This window comes from Musa acuminata, chromosome BXJ3-10, assembly GCF_036884655.1.
Source record: "Musa acuminata AAA Group cultivar baxijiao chromosome BXJ3-10, Cavendish_Baxijiao_AAA, whole genome shotgun sequence".
NCBI lineage: Eukaryota > Viridiplantae > Streptophyta > Magnoliopsida > Zingiberales > Musaceae > Musa > Musa acuminata.
This window is the reverse complement of record NC_088358.1, coordinates 30502730-30523742: the sequence shown is the minus strand read 5'-3', so window position 1 is coordinate 30523742 and position 21013 is coordinate 30502730. Positions and strand designations below refer to the sequence as shown.

General features: G+C 44.1%; 3 protein-coding genes, 1 long non-coding RNA gene and 1 pseudogene across 4 annotated transcripts; 2 read left to right on the top strand and 3 right to left on the bottom strand.

Annotated features, from left to right (window-relative positions):
- Window positions 1–263: 263 nt before the first annotated feature.
- LOC103968881 (PLASMODESMATA CALLOSE-BINDING PROTEIN 5-like) lies at window positions 264–1972 on the bottom strand. Its single transcript, XM_018819055.2, has 3 exons — window positions 1158–1972; window positions 1025–1052; window positions 264–755 (listed from the first exon to the last, which is right to left on the bottom strand). Exons 1-3 carry the CDS (start codon window positions 1495–1497, stop codon window positions 590–592), a joined length of 534 nt encoding a protein of 177 aa, XP_018674600.2. The 5' UTR covers window positions 1498–1972; the 3' UTR covers window positions 264–589.
- A 638-nt stretch (window positions 1973–2610) lies between these two features.
- Window positions 2611–9774, top strand: LOC135651772 (sodium/calcium exchanger NCL1-like). Its single transcript, XM_065172190.1, has 7 exons — window positions 2611–3095; window positions 6633–6821; window positions 8093–8274; window positions 8495–8640; window positions 8723–8987; window positions 9059–9361; window positions 9438–9774. The coding sequence occupies exons 1-7, from the start codon at window positions 2660–2662 to the stop codon at window positions 9684–9686; spliced, it is 1770 nt and encodes a 589-aa protein (XP_065028262.1). The 5' UTR covers window positions 2611–2659; the 3' UTR covers window positions 9687–9774.
- Window positions 9775–10519: 745 nt separating this feature from the next.
- Window positions 10520–13318, bottom strand: LOC135651773 (uncharacterized). Its single transcript, XR_010501925.1, has 2 exons — window positions 12806–13318; window positions 10520–12301 (listed from the first exon to the last, which is right to left on the bottom strand). It is a non-coding gene; the product is annotated as an uncharacterized LOC135651773 (long non-coding RNA).
- A 2848-nt stretch (window positions 13319–16166) lies between these two features.
- LOC135651267 (uncharacterized) lies at window positions 16167–16923 on the top strand. The gene has a single exon (XM_065171240.1). The coding sequence runs from the start codon at window positions 16200–16202 to the stop codon at window positions 16653–16655; it is 456 nt and encodes a 151-aa protein (XP_065027312.1). The 5' UTR covers window positions 16167–16199; the 3' UTR covers window positions 16656–16923.
- Window positions 16924–17025: 102 nt separating this feature from the next.
- Window positions 17026–19524, bottom strand: LOC135651266 (pentatricopeptide repeat-containing protein At2g33680-like; annotated as a pseudogene).
- Window positions 19525–21013: the final 1489 nt, after the last annotated feature.

The window sequence follows — 21013 nt, the reverse complement described above, 5'->3', positions numbered from 1 at the left end:
GTGTGTGAAGAGAGAGTACTATTGTGGCACCCGTTGAATAGAGTCTGTTCATGAAATCTCGTTTATTTTTCGCTTCATATATAATTTCATAAAGCAAGTGCACTTGTTGTGACATCAATTGCGGGATCGGATTCAGGTCTAAGCCCCTTGGGAATTCATGTTGGACATGGATGTAGGCCATGCTTCTAGATCTCACACATGCATTTCTTGATACTATAGTGTGCAGACGTGACAAGGATGGGTTGTAGAACACTATTGATCCGTGATCATCTGATAATATTAGAAAACGTATATTAAAAGGCATATCATGGTACACCTTCATCAACTTGATGTCAAGGGTGATTGATCTCATGGGCAGCCTTCAGTGCCATCATCAATCAAATCGATACCTCAAGTAAACGACATACTCCATCACATTCTCTATCGTTACAGCTAAGCGAATCAGGAAGGAAAGCAGAGCGCATGAAATGGCTTGGAAATAGTCTATACACTCAACAGCGTCATTGACATACAAATCACTGCCCCCGTCTGCGCAACCGTTCCGCCAGCAACACGTCGCCCGACTCCATTTAATCTCGCACAGGTTGCACTACCAGAGGACCATGCCACCGGCAGTAGCTAAAGCCAGGCTCACTACTGTCGACGCCAGACTCCATGTTCTCAGCCGCAGAGGAGAAACTCCGCTCATGTCGGCCGCTGCTGGCCCTAAGCTGGATGTCGCCGATCCACTGAAGCTCCCATTTCTTGATGATGAGCTGCAAAAATGGAAAGAAGAAGCCTTTTATCTCCGGCACTAAAAGTGCATCGTGTCCAGCCGAGCCGATTTCTTCATTAAAGTGGGGTTGGGAACCATCGTTTTCACCGAAAGTTTCAAGATCAGAAACAACAATGATGCTTCGATTCTAAAGAGGTAAACAGAAACAGTGTCTTCGAACAGGATTGCCCAAAACCAAGATCGCAGCTTTCCTTTTCCCCTCTTTCTCAGAGAAAAATGTTGCGGATATTAGCAGACAAGAGTACCAACCTTGAAGGAAAGACGCAGCTACCCTGACCTGTTGTCGAGATCAAGAAAGAACAAGGACGGACCGCACGTTAAGGTCAATAGTCTAAAGAAGATGGACGAAATGGAAACATGTTCCTTTTAACGGCATACGTACTGGGGTTGAGGGAGGTGAGAGCGGCGGTGCCCGAGAAATCGCAGGCGGAGGCGGCGAGGCCATTGCGGAGGAAGTAGTCGTTGAAGGCGAAGGAGGCGTGGGACTGCATGTCCTCGGGCTGGTAGCAGGCGCCGCCCTGCTGGATGGGGCGGCAGTCGGCCCCGCCGGGCCCGCAAGCCCAGTCCAGCGCCGACTGCAACGCCGCGTCCTCCGCGTTGTTCTTCGCCACGCACCACAGCTCCCCACCGGTGGCCACCGCGTCCTTCGCCTGCTCCCTCAGACCATCGCCCCGTGGAGACCAAATAAGGAGAATAAGAAGAAAGAAGGACGCATTTGCCATTAATTGCGGGCGAAGAGGAACGAAGAGAAGCGTTATTAGTGACTGTCACAGCTGCTATCCGCTAAAAAGTCGATGGTCTGAGCTGCTTTTGAAAGTGGAAAGGGGGCTCCGAGAGCCGAGAGCGTTAAATAAAGCAGGCGGTTTCCTTTGTTGGAAGTAAAGAAATATATCTGTACGTATATGCATGCGTACGAGAGAGAAGGATATCTCGAAGCGGATGTTATGTGACCGTTGGAGCAACAGCGAGGAGGCGGAGGAGGAGGCTGGGGAATTGGCCGTTGCTGGGGTGGCGACATAGAACACCGAAAGCAGAGGGGAAAGAGAAAGAGAGAGTGGAAGACGACACACTGACAGACCAGCGTGGAGCGGCGTGGGCGAAGGACTGTGGCTACTGGTGGTGGGGGAGGCGCCACCAGTTCTCTTATGATTTCCACGTGTCTGCGGCTGATCAAGTGCCCATGGATCATTTGCTTGGGCTTAACTGGATGCACGTCGGCTCGGCCCATGGCAACTACGAACTCTTCCCACGTGGGTCGCCAAAGGAGACAACGTGGACTCTTCTTCTTTAAGGAGAATATCCTTTATCCAGAAACAGTTGATGGTAAGAAGTAATTGATGATTCTTCGTCCATAGAGTCGCCTTTAATGGCGGACATTAGCTGCATGCGAATATATACAAAATCAATCGACAGAGCTGTCCGATGGCCAAAATGCTCGAGGTTGTGACGAGACCGGACGCTCAGTGCTCCAAGCAGAGGTCGCTCTACGTATCACGATGATGCATCTCATCTGTGTCCCATCGACGTATGTATCAACCCCGTCATGCACGGGTGACAGAAAACGATGTGCCTCTGCAGTCATCTCCCACCGACATAATTTGCAGTGACACTACGAAAAGATATAGCAAACATCTCGATCACATCGCACTTTACAGTGTCAGATTAAAGTGGTTTGAAATGTAAACGCTTCAAATTTGAAATATGTTCGGCTTGAGCTCAAACACATTGGGATTGGGTCATCGGTTCGAACGAATTGATCGATACATGGAAACTAATTATTGACACGTCATGGACTTATTCGCAAAAGATATTCTCGTTTACTAATAGCCGTCTCTTTCTTGCATCTATCGTGTGCACCTTCTTTTGTTCGTTCTCGAGGGCCAGATGGCGCGAAAGCCTGTTACCTTTCCTCTCCCTCTCCTCCTCGCCTTCATCTTCCCCTCCCTTCTCCTCCTCATCGCCGGCCGATGCGCCGATGGCCGCCCTATATCGCCGCTGGCAGAGGAAGAAGCGTTCGATCTGCCCATCTCCGACGGATTCTCTGGCCGCACCGACGCGGCTTACGAGTATCGCCCTTTTCTTGTCCTCCCTCGGGGGAGCGCCACGGAGTCGTGTGAGCCCACGTACGGGTTCCTTCCTTGCACCACCACGGTCGTCGGAAACTTGTTCCTCGTGTTGGTGTACGGGTTCTTGATGTTTAAGGCGGCGACGTACCTCTCGTCCGGGAGCGAGCTGCTGCTCCAGATCTTGGGCCCTGGGATCGTGGGCGGTCTCTTCCTCCCGATTCTTGGGGCTCTCCCCGACGCCATGCTTATTCTTGGTAGGTCTTTCTTTTCTCTTTATTGATTTTGGTCGCCGATCTCTCTGCCACAGCTCGGGTTCTCGTCAAGATAAAACAGATCTGCTTCTCGCTTCGCTTGATATCAGTGGTCTGAATTCGTTGGCTTCGATCTTGCGGTGGGCGGGTTCCTTTTTCTGTTTCTTGATTTCTCTTGGTCGTTGTTATCGTGATGACAAAACATTTATAATTTAGTGTTCGAATCCTTTATGTTGTGTGCGAGATTGCCACCAAGAAACTAATCAAACCAAAAGTAGCTTAGGAGGAATCAGAAATATGCTAGCAGAATCGTGAGGCGTACTCCCACCATATCCCGCAGGGACGATCAAGAATCCACCCAGATATGGCCAGACCTTCTCCTTCTGTCCTCGAGAATGTCAAGGGGTGATGGAGGCGAACACATCCCTTACGCCGACAGAAAGAAATGGAACTGTCAAATAGAAAAGTGGAAAAAAATCCTCCAACACTGTTGGCTACAAAGTAGGTGTCGGATTGGTGAGGGAGTTAGGGCTACCAGAGCAAGCTACCTTTCCTCTAAAGCGAAAGACCCTTACGAAATTATATCGTTCCCCAAATTATTTAGTGGTGCGTTGTTATCGAGGTATTGGCACAAGTATCTGAAGGGTGATCATCTAATTTGCATATAATATTCTGTAACTGTGTTTCACGTCAAAGAAACTTGACGTTTGATATGGGTTTTAGTTGTAGATATATTCTCGTGTTAAATGTTTGGTTCGATAATTTGATCTGGCGAGAAGGAACCCAAAAGCCAGCTAGTTTAGGCACACCACACCGGTTTATTGGTCAAATATCTTGTCAATCATTTTCATGGTGATGTGTAGAACATCAAGATCAGTATATGGAGAATAAAAACTGTCATCAATTATGTGATCGATTCTGTTGTTAGCATAATGGACCATAATTATTTTAGCCGTATATGATGGTGCCAAGCATAGACTCAGGTTGATGTTTATCGTAGATGACATGTGAAGATTGCTTATAGAGTCAGCGATGGAAAGAACAAGTCCACTGTTTTATGTACACTGTGTAACGTGAGTGCCAATGTAGCCAAGTTTACCATGTTGTGTTCAGAACATAGAAAAGCTTAAAATCTTGGCTCAAGTTTCATCTCAAAATCTTGGAAAGATCTGGAACTTCATGAATTCTTATAGTCATAGGTTCTATATAAGTTTTTAGTTGTCTTTTGCTGAATTCACTGTGAAAAGAATTGAATTGCTTTAAATTTTATTTCTTGCTTTTGCTTGGTTAATTTGCTCGTTGCTCATTCTAGTGCTTGAACTGCCTTAAGATTGAGTCCTTTGGAGCTTTTTTTTTTTTTAGTGAACATCTCCATCATCTGGCTGTAGAAATAAGGGACTTAATGCAATCAATTTGTGGTTCTACCCATGGATTTAAATATTTGGTTTTAATATTGGTTTCGGCGAACTATCCAACCAGTACACTGGCAGTATACCAACTTGTTCCACCTAGTATCACCGAATTTAACAACAAAAAATAAAAGTCACTCATATTGTATTAGTATCGACCTATTTGTTTTGATGCCGATACTTGGTTGGATCGGTAAAAATCGATATGTATAGACTAATATCAAGAATTAACACATTGGTTCCTTATCCTGAGTTTGTACATTGCTTGTGTCTCCAGAGTAAAATAAAAGTGAAAAACATGTCAATGTTCACATATCTTCTCAGCAGAACTTTTTGTTGTTCCAAAACGTTTCATGCCAATGAAACATGTGTTGTTGTTAATGCAATATTTGAAGTGCTTCAATTCATATTTTTCCTTTTCTAAAATATATTGTCACTGTTACTATTATTCTGAGGTCTAAAGCTTCAGTTTCTTCTGAGCTATGTGCAATATTTCATGTAGTCTTTTGACATTTTCATCTCTGTATCATCTTTTTTAAACATTATGCATACTTTGGCCAAAATTCTGAAGTTTGAAACTAACATATCAGAACTGTGATAGGACTGTTGGAATTTGCACATCTTTGACTCACCTAATTTGAAGGAGCGGTCTAAGTGTTAGACTTTGCTGCTGATACATCAAAGGCCACATTGGCAAATGAATTAATTGATTGGTTTAGTGTTTCTTCTTGTAATGATTGGTTTGTCATTTTTGAACCTTGACAAACTGCTTCATAAGAATCATCTATTGCTCAAAAGATTTTGTATTATTGAAGGCTTCATTTATGATTGGTGCCATGCCCCTTCAAGAGAGGTGCTTATATTTGTGGCCCTACATGATCATGCATGTGGATCATGTGACATAGATCTACTTATCTAGTTTTAGTTTAACTTATGATACATCATCAAATCTGTTTACCAACGTTCGATTGAACTTATGTTGATCCTCCAATGGAAATGCAGTATAATTCTCTAAAACTTCTAGCACCAATATTTTCCTCTAATGGGTGCCAGAGTGATATGAGCGCTTTGGTGGCTTTACTAATGTCTAGGTAATCCATGTATTAATGTTTGAGATACAATAAACAATGATGATTGGATGCGCTAATAATGATCATGTTAGCATGCATAAGTGATACATATTAAGGGGAAGTTACATGCATGTATATTTCTACTTTCTAGCAAGGTTACTATAACACCCCAATTTAGTCGAAGTGTGCTAAGATTTAGATTGATTTATAAGAGACTGATAGTGTTAACCTAATTTAAGTATCTTGGGTCAGTGGTTGTGGGAGTTGGTATCGAAGCAAACATAGTATTGGAGCATGGAAAGAGGCCCGAGTAGGAATGAACTATCCGTTGATGGCGTCAGAGGGCGGATTACATTATGGAACCACTATTAGGTCTTACATACACCATGCTAGAGTTTAGTTTTCGGATACGCTAAGTCTTGACAAGGACATCAAGCCCTTAAGCAGAGGGGAATGTAGGACCCTAATTTAGTCCCACATTGGAAGCTTATGCTTCCTAATTTAGTCTCACATTAGAAACTTGTGCCTACCATTCTGAGTCGGTGGTTCAGGCTCAATAACTTCACGAATCAGTTATCCCATCACAGATGACCCGTCACACTGGATCGTGACAGGTACAAACTGGTTGTTTGGTTGATATTAAGATGGATGAATTTTGCTACTGTAACAGTGCATTTGGATGTCTCTCTTTTGTCTGGTGAATTGTGATAATACCTTGTGTTACGAGGTGGACGTGGACCATCAAAACTAAGTTTTGGACAAGAACTCATGCTTTTTCTTAAGTACAAAATGTGTGTCATGAGATGGTAATTTATAACTAAGCCAAATCTATGTCCTGTATCAAATCTAGGTAATTTAGAGAATAGTACTTTGTTCAATAGACTCTTGAATGAATTATAGTTGATGTGTTTTTGCTGATACATACTTTACACAATGAAATTTGCAGTACTTGGTCTATCTGGGAGCAAAGAAACTGCTCAAAATTTAAGTCATTTAATAGAATCTCGAAAGACTTGCAGTTGATGAACTTTTGCTGATCATTTACGTAACAAATTTTGCAGTATCTGGTCTATCTGGGAGCAAAGAAACCGCTCAAAGTCAAGTCTTGATTGGAATGGGTTTGCTTGCTGGATCAACTGTGATGCTTTTAACCTTACTCTGGGGTTCTTGTGTTGTTGTTGGGAAATGCGATCTTTCTGATAGTTCTACTTCGGTAGATTTACAAGATACCAGAGGTTTCAGTCTGTTTGGTATGCACCTTCTTGAACTTTTTGCAGAATTATTCAAGTGTTTGTACAGATTGCAGAACTTTCTTTTCTATTTTTCTCCGTGAAATAATTATAAGATCTGCTATAAGCATATATTTGCTTTGGTTCCAGTCTATTTGATATGCCCCTTTCAGAGTTTTCTGCAGAGTTGCTTGTTAGTTTTTGTGCAACTTTCTCTTCATTTTGCTCTGTGAAAAATTCCTACCCTTAGTTCTACCATATGCTACACACACACACACACACTTCATTCTGCTTATTTTTCTGCTCAGAATATGCTATTCTAGAAAATATTCCATGGCCTTAGCCCCATTTTTATTGGCCAGCTACATTGGGCCAATACTTTGGGTTTATTAATCAGCATGGTTTTAGTTAGTGAGACTATGATGAAGTCAAGAGCTGATTAGAATTTGGAGAATGATAGATCTATTGCCTCTATTAGAGCTTAAACAAGCAACCTGCAAATTTCAATTTAGCTTCCATGTTTGTTTTAGCCCAACCTTGTATTGTTCTCTCCTTTTATATTCTATATGGGAGAGCTACTTAAAAACTTAGAAAGCTGTGTGCGAACTAGTGCTTACTTGAAGGGCTGCGTGGTTGTCTGTTGGAGTATATCATCTAAAAAATTGTTCTGTAACAAGAGGTTTTAGGATGCAGTCCAGGATGGAGTTTGTCATGGACGTCATGGCTGTAAGATTCCTCGAATGACTGGATTGAGGTTTTGCAATTGCAAGAAATCAGCTTGATCACATGGTGTATGGTGGTTTTGATCCTGGTGCTAGAACAGGCAGAAAATTCTCAATGAAAGTCATAATCACAATTATGATCTCAATTTGGAAAGGTTGAAAAGGAAAAGAAATCATCTTGATCAATCAAAAATCGAGTTTCTCTTTTTATGGTAGATTTTGAATTTTAATCGCATGTTAATTGCTTGGATGAAGTAATACTAGATTGTGCATGATGATAATGTCATCGACTTTTGCTAGTTATAGATCCAGTTAATTACATCTGTTGAATGTGGACAAAGCAGTGAATTTAAGATTAGACTGTTTAATCTGTTTCGAATTATTTAGTGGTCATTGCTGGATATAATCCTTTAGTGGTGATATAGTAACTATATAGATTGTTCTTACACATTTGTCAAAGGAAATGTATGTAATAATCTTGCATATTCTAGTTCCTCAAACTAGTACGAGATTATTGTTTTATTTATCTGGTTGAACTGTGATTATGTAATTTTTTTTTAATCTTTGAAGCATCTGGTATTTCTACTGATGTTCAAACGAGCTATGCTGCAAGGATCATGGCTATATCTGTTGTTCCATTTATTATTGTGCAACTACCAAGAATTTTCAAGTTTCCTTCCGGACAACGTTTAGCAGTCTTGGTTGCACTCATTGTTGCAATTGCACTTTTGCTGTCTTACTGCTTGTATCAGGTAATTTGTTATGGTTGATGACATGTTAATTCAAATCTAATTAGTTTTTTTATATCTTAGTATCAGTCTTATGTTATTAGCCAAGGCCTCATAATTAATGGGGTTGAGTATCATAATTAGCCAAGGCCTCATAATTATGACATGTTATTTTCATAACTAATTATGAAACCTGGCTGATCGATATTGTTTACTACTCTATGCATCCATCTCAATGGACCAGGTCTTGCAGCCATGGATTCAGAGGAGAAGACTGGAGTTTGCTAAGCATAGGCTTGTGATGTCAGGAATTCTAAAACATGTTCATACGCAATCCCTTGGACATCTGATGGATGACAATGGAAAGCCGAATTTACATGTCATCAAGAAGTTAGTTCTTTTATCTAGCATTTGTCACATTTCCAAAGATCTCTACATCTTTGAGCTATCATTTCAATATGTTTTTATGCAGGCTGTTCCATAAAGTAGATCTGGATAAAAATCAATCAATATCACGTTCTGAGTTGAGAGCACTTATCATAGGACTTAAGATGGGTGAAATAGATTTGGATAAGGACGGCGCTGTCGATAAAGTGATGAATGAGTTTGATACATCACGTGATGACAATATTCAAGAAGAAGAGTTTATTGAGGGTATCTCGAAATGGATTGATGAGGCATACCGGTCTGTCGCATTTTCTGGTTCTTACTCACAGAAGTTGCATCATTTCCACGTGGTAAGTTCATTTTTTGACAATGCGCTACTTGGTGGAGGCATTAAGTTACAAAAGTCTTTTATATCATGCAGAAAGCAAGGAATGAACACAATATGCTTCATGATCAGAGTGAGGAAGCTGCGGATGGTACTGAAAGTCCAGCATGGATATGCTTTAAAGCAATTCTGCTTTTGGTTCTTGGAACTTTTATTGCAGCTGTTTTCGCAGATCCTCTTGTAGATGCTGTTGATAATTTCTCAAGTGCTACAAAGATACCTTCCTTTTTCATATCTTTCATTGCCATGCCATTGGCGACCAACTCTAGCGAGGCTGTCTCAGCAATTATTTTTGCCAGCCGCAAGAAGCAAAGAACTGCCTCACTCACATTTTCCGAGGTTTGTCTTCCAAGCTGTATTCTACTAGGAACTTTTGTCAACTAAATCTACTGATGTGTGCTCTCAAATGCTGCAGATATATGGTGGGGCGACGATGAACAACGTTCTCTGTCTGGCCGTGTTTCTGTCCCTCGTCTACGTGAGACACTTGACGTGGGACTTCTCGGCTGAGGTGCTGGTCATTCTCGTTGTTTGCATTGTGATGGGCATCTTCACCAGCCTACGTACCACATTCCCCCTGTGGACGTGCTTTGTTGCCTTCTTGTTGTATCCGCTCTCGCTGGTTCTCGTTTATGTGCTGGACTTCGTCTTTGGGTGGTCTTAGATTTTCATATTTATTACCTAAGGCCTGGCATATACCGGTGTTTGTATTTGGTTAAAATCTGGCAGCTATTACCGAGTGTTTTATTTTTTTTTCTTGTCTCACTCTCTTATTACTAAATTATTGTCCTGTGCGGCGGCACCAGTAAATGATGTATCCCTTCTCCTCCCCCTCATCTCCCTCTCTTGCACTCCTCCTCCCCCTCCCTCGTTTACCTTCTTCTCAACCTTTCCATCCGTCACCTTCTCCATCTCCCTCTCCCACCCCTTCCTTTCACCCCCTCTTCATCATCCCTTCCCCTCTGTCTCTCTCCTTGTCCCCTCCCTCCACCTTCCCCCGTCTGCCTTCTCAACCTCCTCCTTCCTCCTCTCTAGCTCTCCAACCATCGCCGCCTTCTGCATCGCTCCCCCCAAATCTCCTTTCCGTCACCTCTGGATGAATTTTACTCTCAAAATCAAACCACACTGTTGAATAGTTTGGTTTTAAAATATATTTCGAGTTTTAAAATAATTTAATTTCATCACCAAAAATATCACTAGAAAATAACATTACTATCGTGTATACAATTAGTAAGCAATAGAGAAAACTTGATATATACAGACCATAAAATCCTGGTGGCTAATTAATATAAGTAGTCAGCAATAGAAAACTTTGATACATTTAATATAATAAATCTCTAAAAAGTTCTTTTTAAGTCAATAATTAATTTCTAGTAAGATCTTTTTAGATCTTACCGAAAAAAAAGAGAGTAAAATCAGATACTAGTTCAACTAGTAACATAAGCAGTGAAATGTAGAAACAGCACATACATAAAGAAAATTTAATAAGACACTACATGAAATCATTAAATAACTCACATAACAATAAGCCAATAAGAAAATTTAACTATGACCAACCACTGTAAGCAGATAAAATTAATTTGCACTGCTACAAGAGTTGTACATTTGTATGGAACTAAGGATTCTTAGCATACGTTTGTATGTGTCTTTGTCATGTCCGAAAATCAATGTAGGACAAGTGGGCCTAAATCCTTGCCCCCATAAATTTGCACCGCTTCACGTGGTCTTCACGACATTTGCAATCAAGATAAACAACACAGAAAATTATCTAGCTATACCAGAGGTTCCATGGTGGATACAATATACGAATGAGACACATCCATCCCCCCCTTTTGTATGTTTATACCGACGACACAGCAAGATAAGATGTTCCCGCTAGTTGGCTACATTTCGTTTCTAGAAAGCACATTATTTATATTCTTTGGTATATTGTTTAGGATGTACAAAATAACATGAATAGAACTCACGTAGCATTAAATAAAAACTTTTCCCATACTGACTAATTGAAAGAAGACGACAAATATGTATGGTCCCGTAAATTGAAATCATGGATTTCATAATACCTGAAAACCGAACCAGCGTTTCAGACATTAATCTGTTTGTCAAAGCCCTCCTACTACATACAGCAGAAATTTGCAGCTTTAATCTGTCACATTTAAAGAGATTATTATTGGATGGCTTAACAGCTCAACACAGCAAATTTGCGATTTAACGTTAAGATTATAAATGAATCTCAGATTTGTCAAACCTATTCCCAAAAACAAAAAAAGAGCGTAAATTGCCTTCTGGCAGCCTCCAGGATCAACTGGGAGACCATATGAACCAACTTCTCTTCAATGCCAACAACAGTAGCAAACTGGGAGATAGAAAAATATTTGACAAGTACAAAGTTAAAAGACTTACGGCCAGCTACAGATAAGACAGCCTTCGACGCTTAAGGTGGCACAAGATAAAACTTCACTTGCTCTCATTTTCTTTCCAAAGACTAACAAGTTATTGCTACAAAAAGGGCATTATCAAGCAATGAGTTTGTGTCACTCCAAGGCGCAAAACTAGAATCTTTATGTTTGTTCGTCCTACCACACAGATCAAATACATACAGAAAATTCTTGGAGTCAGATAAATAGATCTTTCGGGCATGAATATCTATGACAGGAAAAAACACATGTAATATATAAACATACATGAGGAATGGACTAATGGAGAAAAAGATGAAAGAATTTTCTAATAGCAGATTTACCAAATAACAATTCAAGCAAAGCTAGACAATTCAATTGCATGCAAACATCTTAATCTATTTTATATGAAGTAATTTGCCCTTTCGATAACAATTGGATGAAGTACTACTTAGATGTGCCGGTGTCACTAATCTATAAATGCAGGTGCTAGATCTGCAGAATGAAAAAGCCTAGCCTAATCATCGTTCTGAGATCGATGTCCTATATGACTTAATTCTATTCAGCATGATGCTGTGAAATAATGATCGGACCAACAAATGGACAAGTAATGGACGATACCAAGTTGACCAAGCCATCCTATTACAGCAAGCATGCTAGGGTGAGCTGTACGGCAAGCAGCATCACTCGTTTCAGAAAAAAGAATGGACACATGTGTTCTACATGTTCGTCAAAACAAAACTATACCATGTAATGATTACAGAGTCACCTAAAGCATGAACACAAGTAAAAGATATGCTGAACAATTTATAAGGTGAAACTAAATAACCTGCTCGAGCCTTTTAAACTGTGGTGCGTGCCTTGTCAGAAGCATGAAAGTAACCTGTTCACAGAATATATTATGAACAAGATACGATGTCAAATATAAACCAATGATCTTGGATTTCTTATTCTTGTATACATTCTAAATAGATCATGAACTTTTATCATTTCTTGATTCAAAAAACTTCATTGCACAGAGATCCTAGTACGTTCTTGATGTCGTCCTACAGAAGGTCATATGAATCGTATATCATTCTAGTTGCATCATCCCCGATTCACTTTCCTAAATGCATTTATCAGAAGAACACAAGAATACTAGTTCAGGTCATGGAAAACAGAACAAAGGAGGCAGGACCGATAATCTCTAAACGCCAATTACATTTCTCCCTGGCAACCCTAGAATTGGGAAATTTTCAAGAACTACTTATCTAGGAAGAGAAATAGATTAATAATCATCAAACCATAATTGCGAGTCTCACTGAACCGCCACGAAAAATTCAAGAAACGGACAAAAATAAAAAAAAAGATTAAGAAGCCTAAAGATGAGGAAGGATTTTTTTCTTACCGAGGTAGGCGGCGGGAGGGTACTCGCTCCGTCGATCTGGTTGGCCATCCGGAGCTAGCGGCGTGTCATTCTCTCACTCTCGAGGGCCCCGGCAGGTAGAAAACGCCGGCATGGAGGAGCCGTGGCGTCCGAGGGACCCTAGCAGGGACGATCCCATCCGCCATCCTCAAGGGGGCCGAAGCCGAGTGTGACGAAGACGAGAAGGTTCCACGAAAGCAGACCTCGATGGGAACGGTCATGTCCGTCATCCAAGCGATCGAAGGCGGAGGAGAAGGACAACGACGAAGAAGTTTCCCGAAATTTCAACTCTCGATGGAGACGATCTTGTGCGCAACACAAGCGGTCGTAGACGATGGCGAGAAGGATTACGCAATCGACGACGACGACGACGAAGCCGGAGGAGCTTTCTTGAATGATTCTTGAACGAGGGGAGAGGGGGAGAGGGGAGAGGGGAGAAGAGGGTTTCTCGAAGCGAAGGGTTCCTTCTGTCGCAAGACGAGACAGAGGGATTGGGTCGTTTGGACGGCGGTCGAAATGCTGGTCATTTAAACGAGACAATGTCAACTAATCATTTGTAATGGCGGACCCCACACCTACGCAGGCTATAGTCTTCTGATGGCACACATCGAAGTATACTAATCATTACGGTGGCAAATACGTCATTTTCTAAAATGTATAAGAATACACATGTAGTATCACTTTTCCTTTTCTTTCAGAGCTTTCCAGTATTAGAAGCCTATATGAAGAGGCGATCTGATATAATATATAGCAGCACACTACATTGGTTTATATGCATCTCCATTCATATATATATATACACACACACACGTATAAACCACACCCCACACGGCTAATAAGTCATATCGGATTAGAATATACGAACTAAACATCCCAATCCATAAACCAATCGCTCACGGCATCGCCGGCCGAGTCAGGCTCGACACCGACGTCGACGCAGTCGAACAGCTCCTCCTCTACACGCGTTGCTGTATCGTCGCCATCGACAGCCGAGAGCAACTCCTCCCATCCGCCATCATCACTCGCTTCCTCGGCACCTGCGCTCGATCCACCCTCGTCCCCTGTTGTTACGGCGTTCATGTTGCTGATCTCCGCCTCCAGAGATCGAATCACGTAGCTTAAACGATCGTCGTCCTCGGCCTCCTCCGCGCACGGCTCTTCCAGCAACTCCGAGAGAAGAGCTTCGTCGATCTCTGCCATCCGGTCGATGAAGGAGGCACGAGGAGGAGGAGGAGAGTGGGAGTGGCAAGAATCTGGGGAGCAGTGGTGCTGTTGGAGTGAGATACACCCGATGGTTCGTGTATATATACAGTGGAAAAGAGGAAAGAAAAGAAGGGGTCAATAATTGTAGAATGGCAGACAAGATATGAGGATGAGGAGACAGTGGAGGTAACTAAGGAGAGTAAAAGGAGAAGTGGAGATGCCACTGTGGGAGGATGGCATTGAGACAAAAAGGAAGTGTTGATTCTAAAAGAGAGTCAAGTGTTTGGAGAGAGAGAGAGAGAGAGAGAGGGACGGTGGTTTGGGTTGAAGATTTGGCCTGCGTGGCTCGCCATGGTTTGACCGGGAGCAGATCCCAGGTTTTCTGCTGGACGTCAAACACATGCATGCAGCATGGTGGCGTGTTAGATGTGCATTTGGAATGAAACACGGTGACCGTAGCACATCTGCTCCGAGTTGCCATGGATGGTGGAGTTTCCACCACCAATAACGAGTCTGTGGACGGTGCTGCTGTCGAATCGATTCCCTTGTAATTGCTCTGTGGGCTTATTTCATTCGTCAGTGTTATCCTTTCACACGAGGGGTGGTCAGTCCTTTCGATCGTTCATCCGTCGTTTGCCATGGAAACATTGAGCCTCTTCGTATGACTGGTGTTGCAATCGTCACCTGAAGTTGCCATCAATCATCATTTTACATGTTGTGGTGACTAACGTCAAATGCCACATCGATCCCGACAAGAGTTTGACCACTGCAACATCCACAGTCGCGTATCCTCCCCACCCCACGACGAAGTGGGGGCCTTTCTTGCGGAGGTAGCACGCACAGTTGGCAGCGAGATGGCTACCGCGGAGACGAGGCGAGGGCTAGAAGCCGCGACGGCAAGGCCTGGCGGAGTGCGTCTCCGGAGCCGGCGGCAGTAATCCATGGATGGTGTCCTCGGACTCTTCGTTGCACTCATCTCTGGCAGTAGTGAAGCTTTTAACTCCAAGGTGGAGTTGCGTCCTATACTTTGGCTTAAGATAGGATCCTCATCGATGCCACTTGGGCCACGCAACATCGACGCAGGCTCATGAGGCTGGCTTTCCGGCAGAGGAATCACTGTCGTGGTTTACGGGCTTGTGAGATGATCGATCACCGTTCCTGGTTTGCATTCTTCTCTAGTTCATCGTTGTCCATGCTTTTGTTGTGGTTGGGTTTCATCAGCAACCTCTACGGAATCTCCACCCGTATCATGCAGACGATATGCTACCACGGTGGCTCATAGTTTACCCAAGAGGCCTTTTTCTGATACCATGTAATGATACGGTGCATGCATGTATGTGTGCATTCGCCTTTTTCTTCTGAAATAAAATACAATTAAAATTCACCTTTTTTTTTTAAGGTAATGAAAAAAGAAAAATAAAGTGTTCAAAGTGATGTCCAAGTTTTAGTATATATAAATATAATTAAAAGAACGTTAAAAGAATAGATGATTAATGGATAACTTTCTTACATAAAGGCATCGATCAATAGTTGGAAGTGTACAAGTTTCCAAGTAGAATATTTATATTCTAGAAATCATGGAAAGTTTCCTCAGATACTACCAGTCATACCAAGCTTGATTTAGTTCCCCACATTGGAAATTAAATTGCACCTCTTGATGAAGCTATCTAAAAAAAAATAAAAAAAATCATTCTATATCTAAGTATCATCACAAGGATATTTAGTAATTTTAAGAGCCAAATTAGTAGGACTGATAGGGGCAATTTCAATTGAGAAAATGACAAGCGTCGGTAGGGAAAAAAAAGAAAAACGATTGTCGAAATTAATGTGATTGGTAGGTGCCATTTCAATTGAAAATGCGAAAAATGTAAAATTAAAGGCACGATTAATCATTTTCATAAAAAAGAAAAAAGAGATTGCCCAAATTAAGACGACTGGTAGGGGCAATTTCAATTGAAAACAGGGAGAGGGTTCCTCAAACTGTGCAATTTCAATATCCCCCCCAACTACTTACCACGTACAGCGACGACTGGTAGGGGCAATTGCATTCTCGGGGGGTGTTTCCGTAAATCCACATAACACACTCTCCCCCCTCATTATTTAAACCCGGCTCTGAACCCCACCCCTTCAACCCCACAATTCCGCCTCCCTTTCATCGGCCGTTGCGGAGGCGATGTCGACGCAGGCGATGATCGACAGCCAACGCGAGGGCGCGGAGGTCTACCACGGCGCCGGACTCTGCAAGGAGCAGTCGATGAAGCTACTGGACGAGATCCACCTGCCCAGGGGCCTCCTCCCGCTGCCGGCCTTGGAGGAGGTCGGCTACAACCGGGCCACCGGGTTCGTGTGGCTGAAGCAGAAGAAGGCCGCCACCCACGTCTTCAAGGCGATCGGAAAAACAGTGTCGTACGCGCCGCAGGTCACGGCCTTCGTGGAGGACCGGCGGATGAAGCGATTGTGCGGGGTCAAGAGCCGGGAGCTCCTCATCTGGGTCTCCCTCTCCGACATGTGCATCGACGACCCCGAGTCGAAGCGGATCACCTTCAAGACCCAAGCCGGTATCGGTCTCTCCTTCCCCGTCTCCGCCTTCCAGACCGAGGAGGAGAAATCCAAGGAGGATGGTAAGTAGTCCCCCGCAACTTCCATTCATCAAATAAATGAACCTTTATATATATATATATATATATATATATATATATATATATATATATATATATATATATATATATATATATATATATATATATATTATGCGACAGTTAGACTTCACGTAAGAAGCGAGGTTGATATGAGCTCCTTCTACCTCTATAAATATCTATCTATCCATCTATCCAAATATGTTTCAGCTATATCAGAATAAATATATAAGAGGCATCGAGCGTGCTTCATTCCAGGGATGTGTTGTTTGGGTCTTGGTACTGTGAAACGTATCACACTCTCTGTGGGATGTGGAACATCGCATGATAACATGTCGACCTCCAAATTGATAATATGACGTGATCGAAGTACCTCCAAATAGATGACACGGTGTTATCAAAGTCAAAAAAAGGTGAACGTGATATTGAAAGTAAAACATCGTTGATTTAGTCCTACGTCACAAGAGTTTGATGATGTGTATTAATGTGTGTAGTACCTTAGCTTTATTTTTTATTTGGGACATATGATTCAGACACAATATGTAACCAAAATGAAAAATAGAAAAAAAAAAAAACACGTAAAATTATAATAAAATAGTTGTCTCCAAGTCAGCAGAATTGAAAGAAAACACACACAGGGAATGAAACTAGGTGGCCATGGATGTCGGCAAAACGTATGCAAACTTGCATGTGCACCCAATTTGGAGATGTTTAACATGTGCAAATCTGGCTGCCTTCTTCTTTAACATCTACAAAAAAAAAAATGTAGTCGTAAATTAATACGAGCAATATCCTTTGGAATTTGGGTTCTGAGGAATAGTGAAGTCTGGTTCAAATAGCGTGGTTAAAAGAAGAGTTCCAGCGATGCAAAGAACTGATGCGTTCCTTGGTGGGCGCGATGAGGAGATGGGAGGCGGGTGGCATCCATATTGGCAGTGCAAGGAGAAGAAGAAAATGAACGATAAGCTAGCACAACAGACGCCGAGAATACGAGGTGTATGATTGCAGGGGTATACGCACGCGTGCTTGTGTGTGTCTGTGTATCCGTGCCGTATGCGAGCATAAAAGAATGGCAGGCAAACAGATTACCTCAGGTGGTGGCTGCCAACATGCAATCTTCCTGCAGGTCACGGTGAACGTGAGAAAGCCACAGATTTGACCGAACCATCGATGGGTCTCTATCTCCGGCGCTTTCCCGGCAGCGATCTCAGCATAGCTCACCTTACCGTGAACCTTGCAAGCCGCTAAGAAAGCTTCCCGTAAGCCAGTGTCACCTCTCGTGGCCATACCTTCTATCGCTGCGCGTGCTTGTTCTAACTTACCATCCTTTTGTCTGCAAGCCATTGACACAAGCATAATGCTCCTCGCTTGGTCTGATTCCATGATCTACAACCATAGAATCGAAGTGCCTCAACCCTTCAACCAACGATCCAGAGGAGCTACAAGCAGAGAGGATTGCAGCAGATGCAACCGAGTCTGGCAAAACACCGGCCGCTCGCATGTCCCTCTCCGCGACGTCCGTAGGCCAACATCATGGCGGTCCATGACACCACATCTTTAACAAGCATTTGGTCGAACAGCCGCTGGGAGCACCGCAAAGACTGTCCACATGAATCAAGCAGCTCAGAAGGTGATCGCCCAAGTCAAACTGCATCTTCATTTCGTACCCATGAATCTGAGCCCCAAGCCTAATGAAACCCGTTCCTGAAACGGCCCTGACAGCACCACCGATGGTCTTTTCAGTCGGCTCCATCCCTGAATCGACGATCTTCCGATATACCATCGACGCGCCATGCATATCATCCATGCGAAGATGGCCCGTCATCGGTGCGGTCATTGCCACGACACTCTTCTCCACTCTACCGTCGGCAATCCGAGTCGCGTAGTCCATCCGCCCGAGCTTAGCGTACAAGTTCACAAGAGAACTCGCGGTGGCTCTATGTAGTTTTGAGACGCAGCTGACCGGATCGCACCGCCGCCGACAAGATGCTAACCAGCGCGGCTTCATCCGGGGCGATGCCCTGCATCATCAATCGGAAATAGGTCAATGCCTCGTCGAATCGCCCGCTCTTACTACAGCTGGATCCGAGGACGGTCCACCAGACGACGTCCTCGTGAGCCATTCTATCAAACGACTGGTGGGCCGATCGGTGCGCTCCGCATCGGTGGTATGCATCGATCGGGGCAGCAGCGATGGGGGCGTGGTACTCCATCTTGAGACGAAGGATGTCGTTGGGAAGGAGCCCGAGGGTCACAAGGTCGGAGGAAGAGGAGCAGGCTGGGAGCAGGAGGCCCACAGACGGGAATCGGGCATCGGATGGGCGGAGTGGTGGTTGGGCTCGGGAGTCGTGGGTTGTTTGTGGGCGTCGAGTCGTGGGAGAGTGGGGAGGTGGTACGGCCAGAAGATAAGGGTGGGTGGGGCAGGGATGGGTTTGGTGGGAGAGGTAGGGGTAGCAGTGAACCGGGGGCTGCTGTGGAGCTCGGAGACCAAGCATCTTGATCTGTTATGATCGACGTGATGTGTCAGGTCATAGTGGTGCAGTATTAAATTCATCCTGCACGAAACGAGCCATCTTTGCCTATGGATTCTCGACGCAGGCGCTCCGACGAATCGAATCTGAATGAGGAGGTGAACACTGCACACCCTCCGAAACAAGATCGTCCATATAGGGGAAGGAGTATCGAATTCCCATCAGAATCAAACTGCGGGAGAGCTGTAAACAATGTGACCGATGGCCAGCCGATCGATGGCAAGGAATATGGCATCGAAATCAGATGATAGGTGGCAGGGATGGAGGCTACCCCAGGCCCCGATGGCACCTTTAGCCATGAGCCAATGGGCTTCAGATCTTTTTCCCGATGCACCTGTTGTCATTGCCGGGACTCCCCCCCCCCTTCACTAATAATTGCACGGGACAGTACTCTGGAAGAGAGACTTTAGCCCATAATTGCCAAGTCATTGAGGGGTTGGGATTGGGCAAATACAACCCACACATCCATCCATCTGTATCGTTGAATGGATGCCTTCCGTGTGCACCCAATAATGAGCCGACAAGCGGGGAAGGGCACGCAGGCGGCAAACGTCGGCCGGCCTCAGGATCACGGGACGTCGATGGCGGGACTACGTGTCGAGTCCTGACCGCCGGAATCGGCTCGCGCGGTCGTTGGACCACCGTGGGCGGCCCTTTTCGGGCGGCCCGTTCGCGATCCACCGGGTCCCACTCGGGTCTATTTGGACCACCGGTCCCCCCCGGACTAGGTTTCACACGATGCTGCTGGATGTTGTTACGCGCGTGAATGAGGCCGCGACACGTCTCTCCCGCGGACCTTTTTTGTGGGTGATATGGACTCGATCCATCTCCTCCTCCTCCTCTCTCTCTCTCTCTCTCTCTCTCTCTCTCTCTCTCTCTCCCTCGGACTTTTTTGGGTGATATGGACTCGATCCATCTCCTCGTCTTCTCTCTCTCTCTCTCTCTCTCTTTCTCTCTCACAAACACACACGCCCTCGTATGGCCGGAATCCCGGGAATTGCACATTGCTGTCACTCATTTCTCTTTTCTTTCTTTCTCCCGGCACAAAGTGATTCCACATCGCAAGGTACGTACCGCCGATGGCTAGCTTACTTTACTGACATCGGTAGATCATCCGAGGGGGACGGACGCTTACATGCCATGATTATGAAATGGATTAGCCCAGTGTCTAATCCTCACAGGTTCACTGCACTTGATTAATCCGGAGTCAAACATCACGAGCATCGCAGTGCTTTGGCATCTAAAAGAATCTCCCAGCCCGAGCCAGCAAACGTGTGGGACGAGAAAGATATGTCAGAGTTGCGGTGGCCCAGCCTGCCATCATAGAGGCAAAAAATAAAAAGAAGAAGAAGAAGCAGAAGAATGCGTCGAGGGACCATGATCGACGCGTCACAAAAGACGGTCAACTCCTACGAGCACAGTTGTTTAGTGACGTGAACAATCACTCGATCCTTTTGATCCAACTAATTAGAATCTAACCTCCAAGGCTACAACACTGAACGGATCAAAGTCCTCTGGCAGTAGTGATCCAGTCATGCACACAAGGGACGGGCGAACCACTCGACAGTGAGATTCGAGCACATCGTCAAACGCAGTAGCTTCACACTGCTGTCCGCCATCATCCTGCGTATTCAAGATCTCTGCGGTCGTCATGAACAAAAAAGCACACGCGATTTAATGCGCCTAATATGCTAAGGGATCTGCAGACGCGAACTTGTCGCGGATACCCGATCGAAATCCGGCACGGCAGCGGGGAACGCTTTCTAATTAAGAACGGAGTTGTTGTTTATTATTATTATTATTTCAAAAAGAGAGAGACG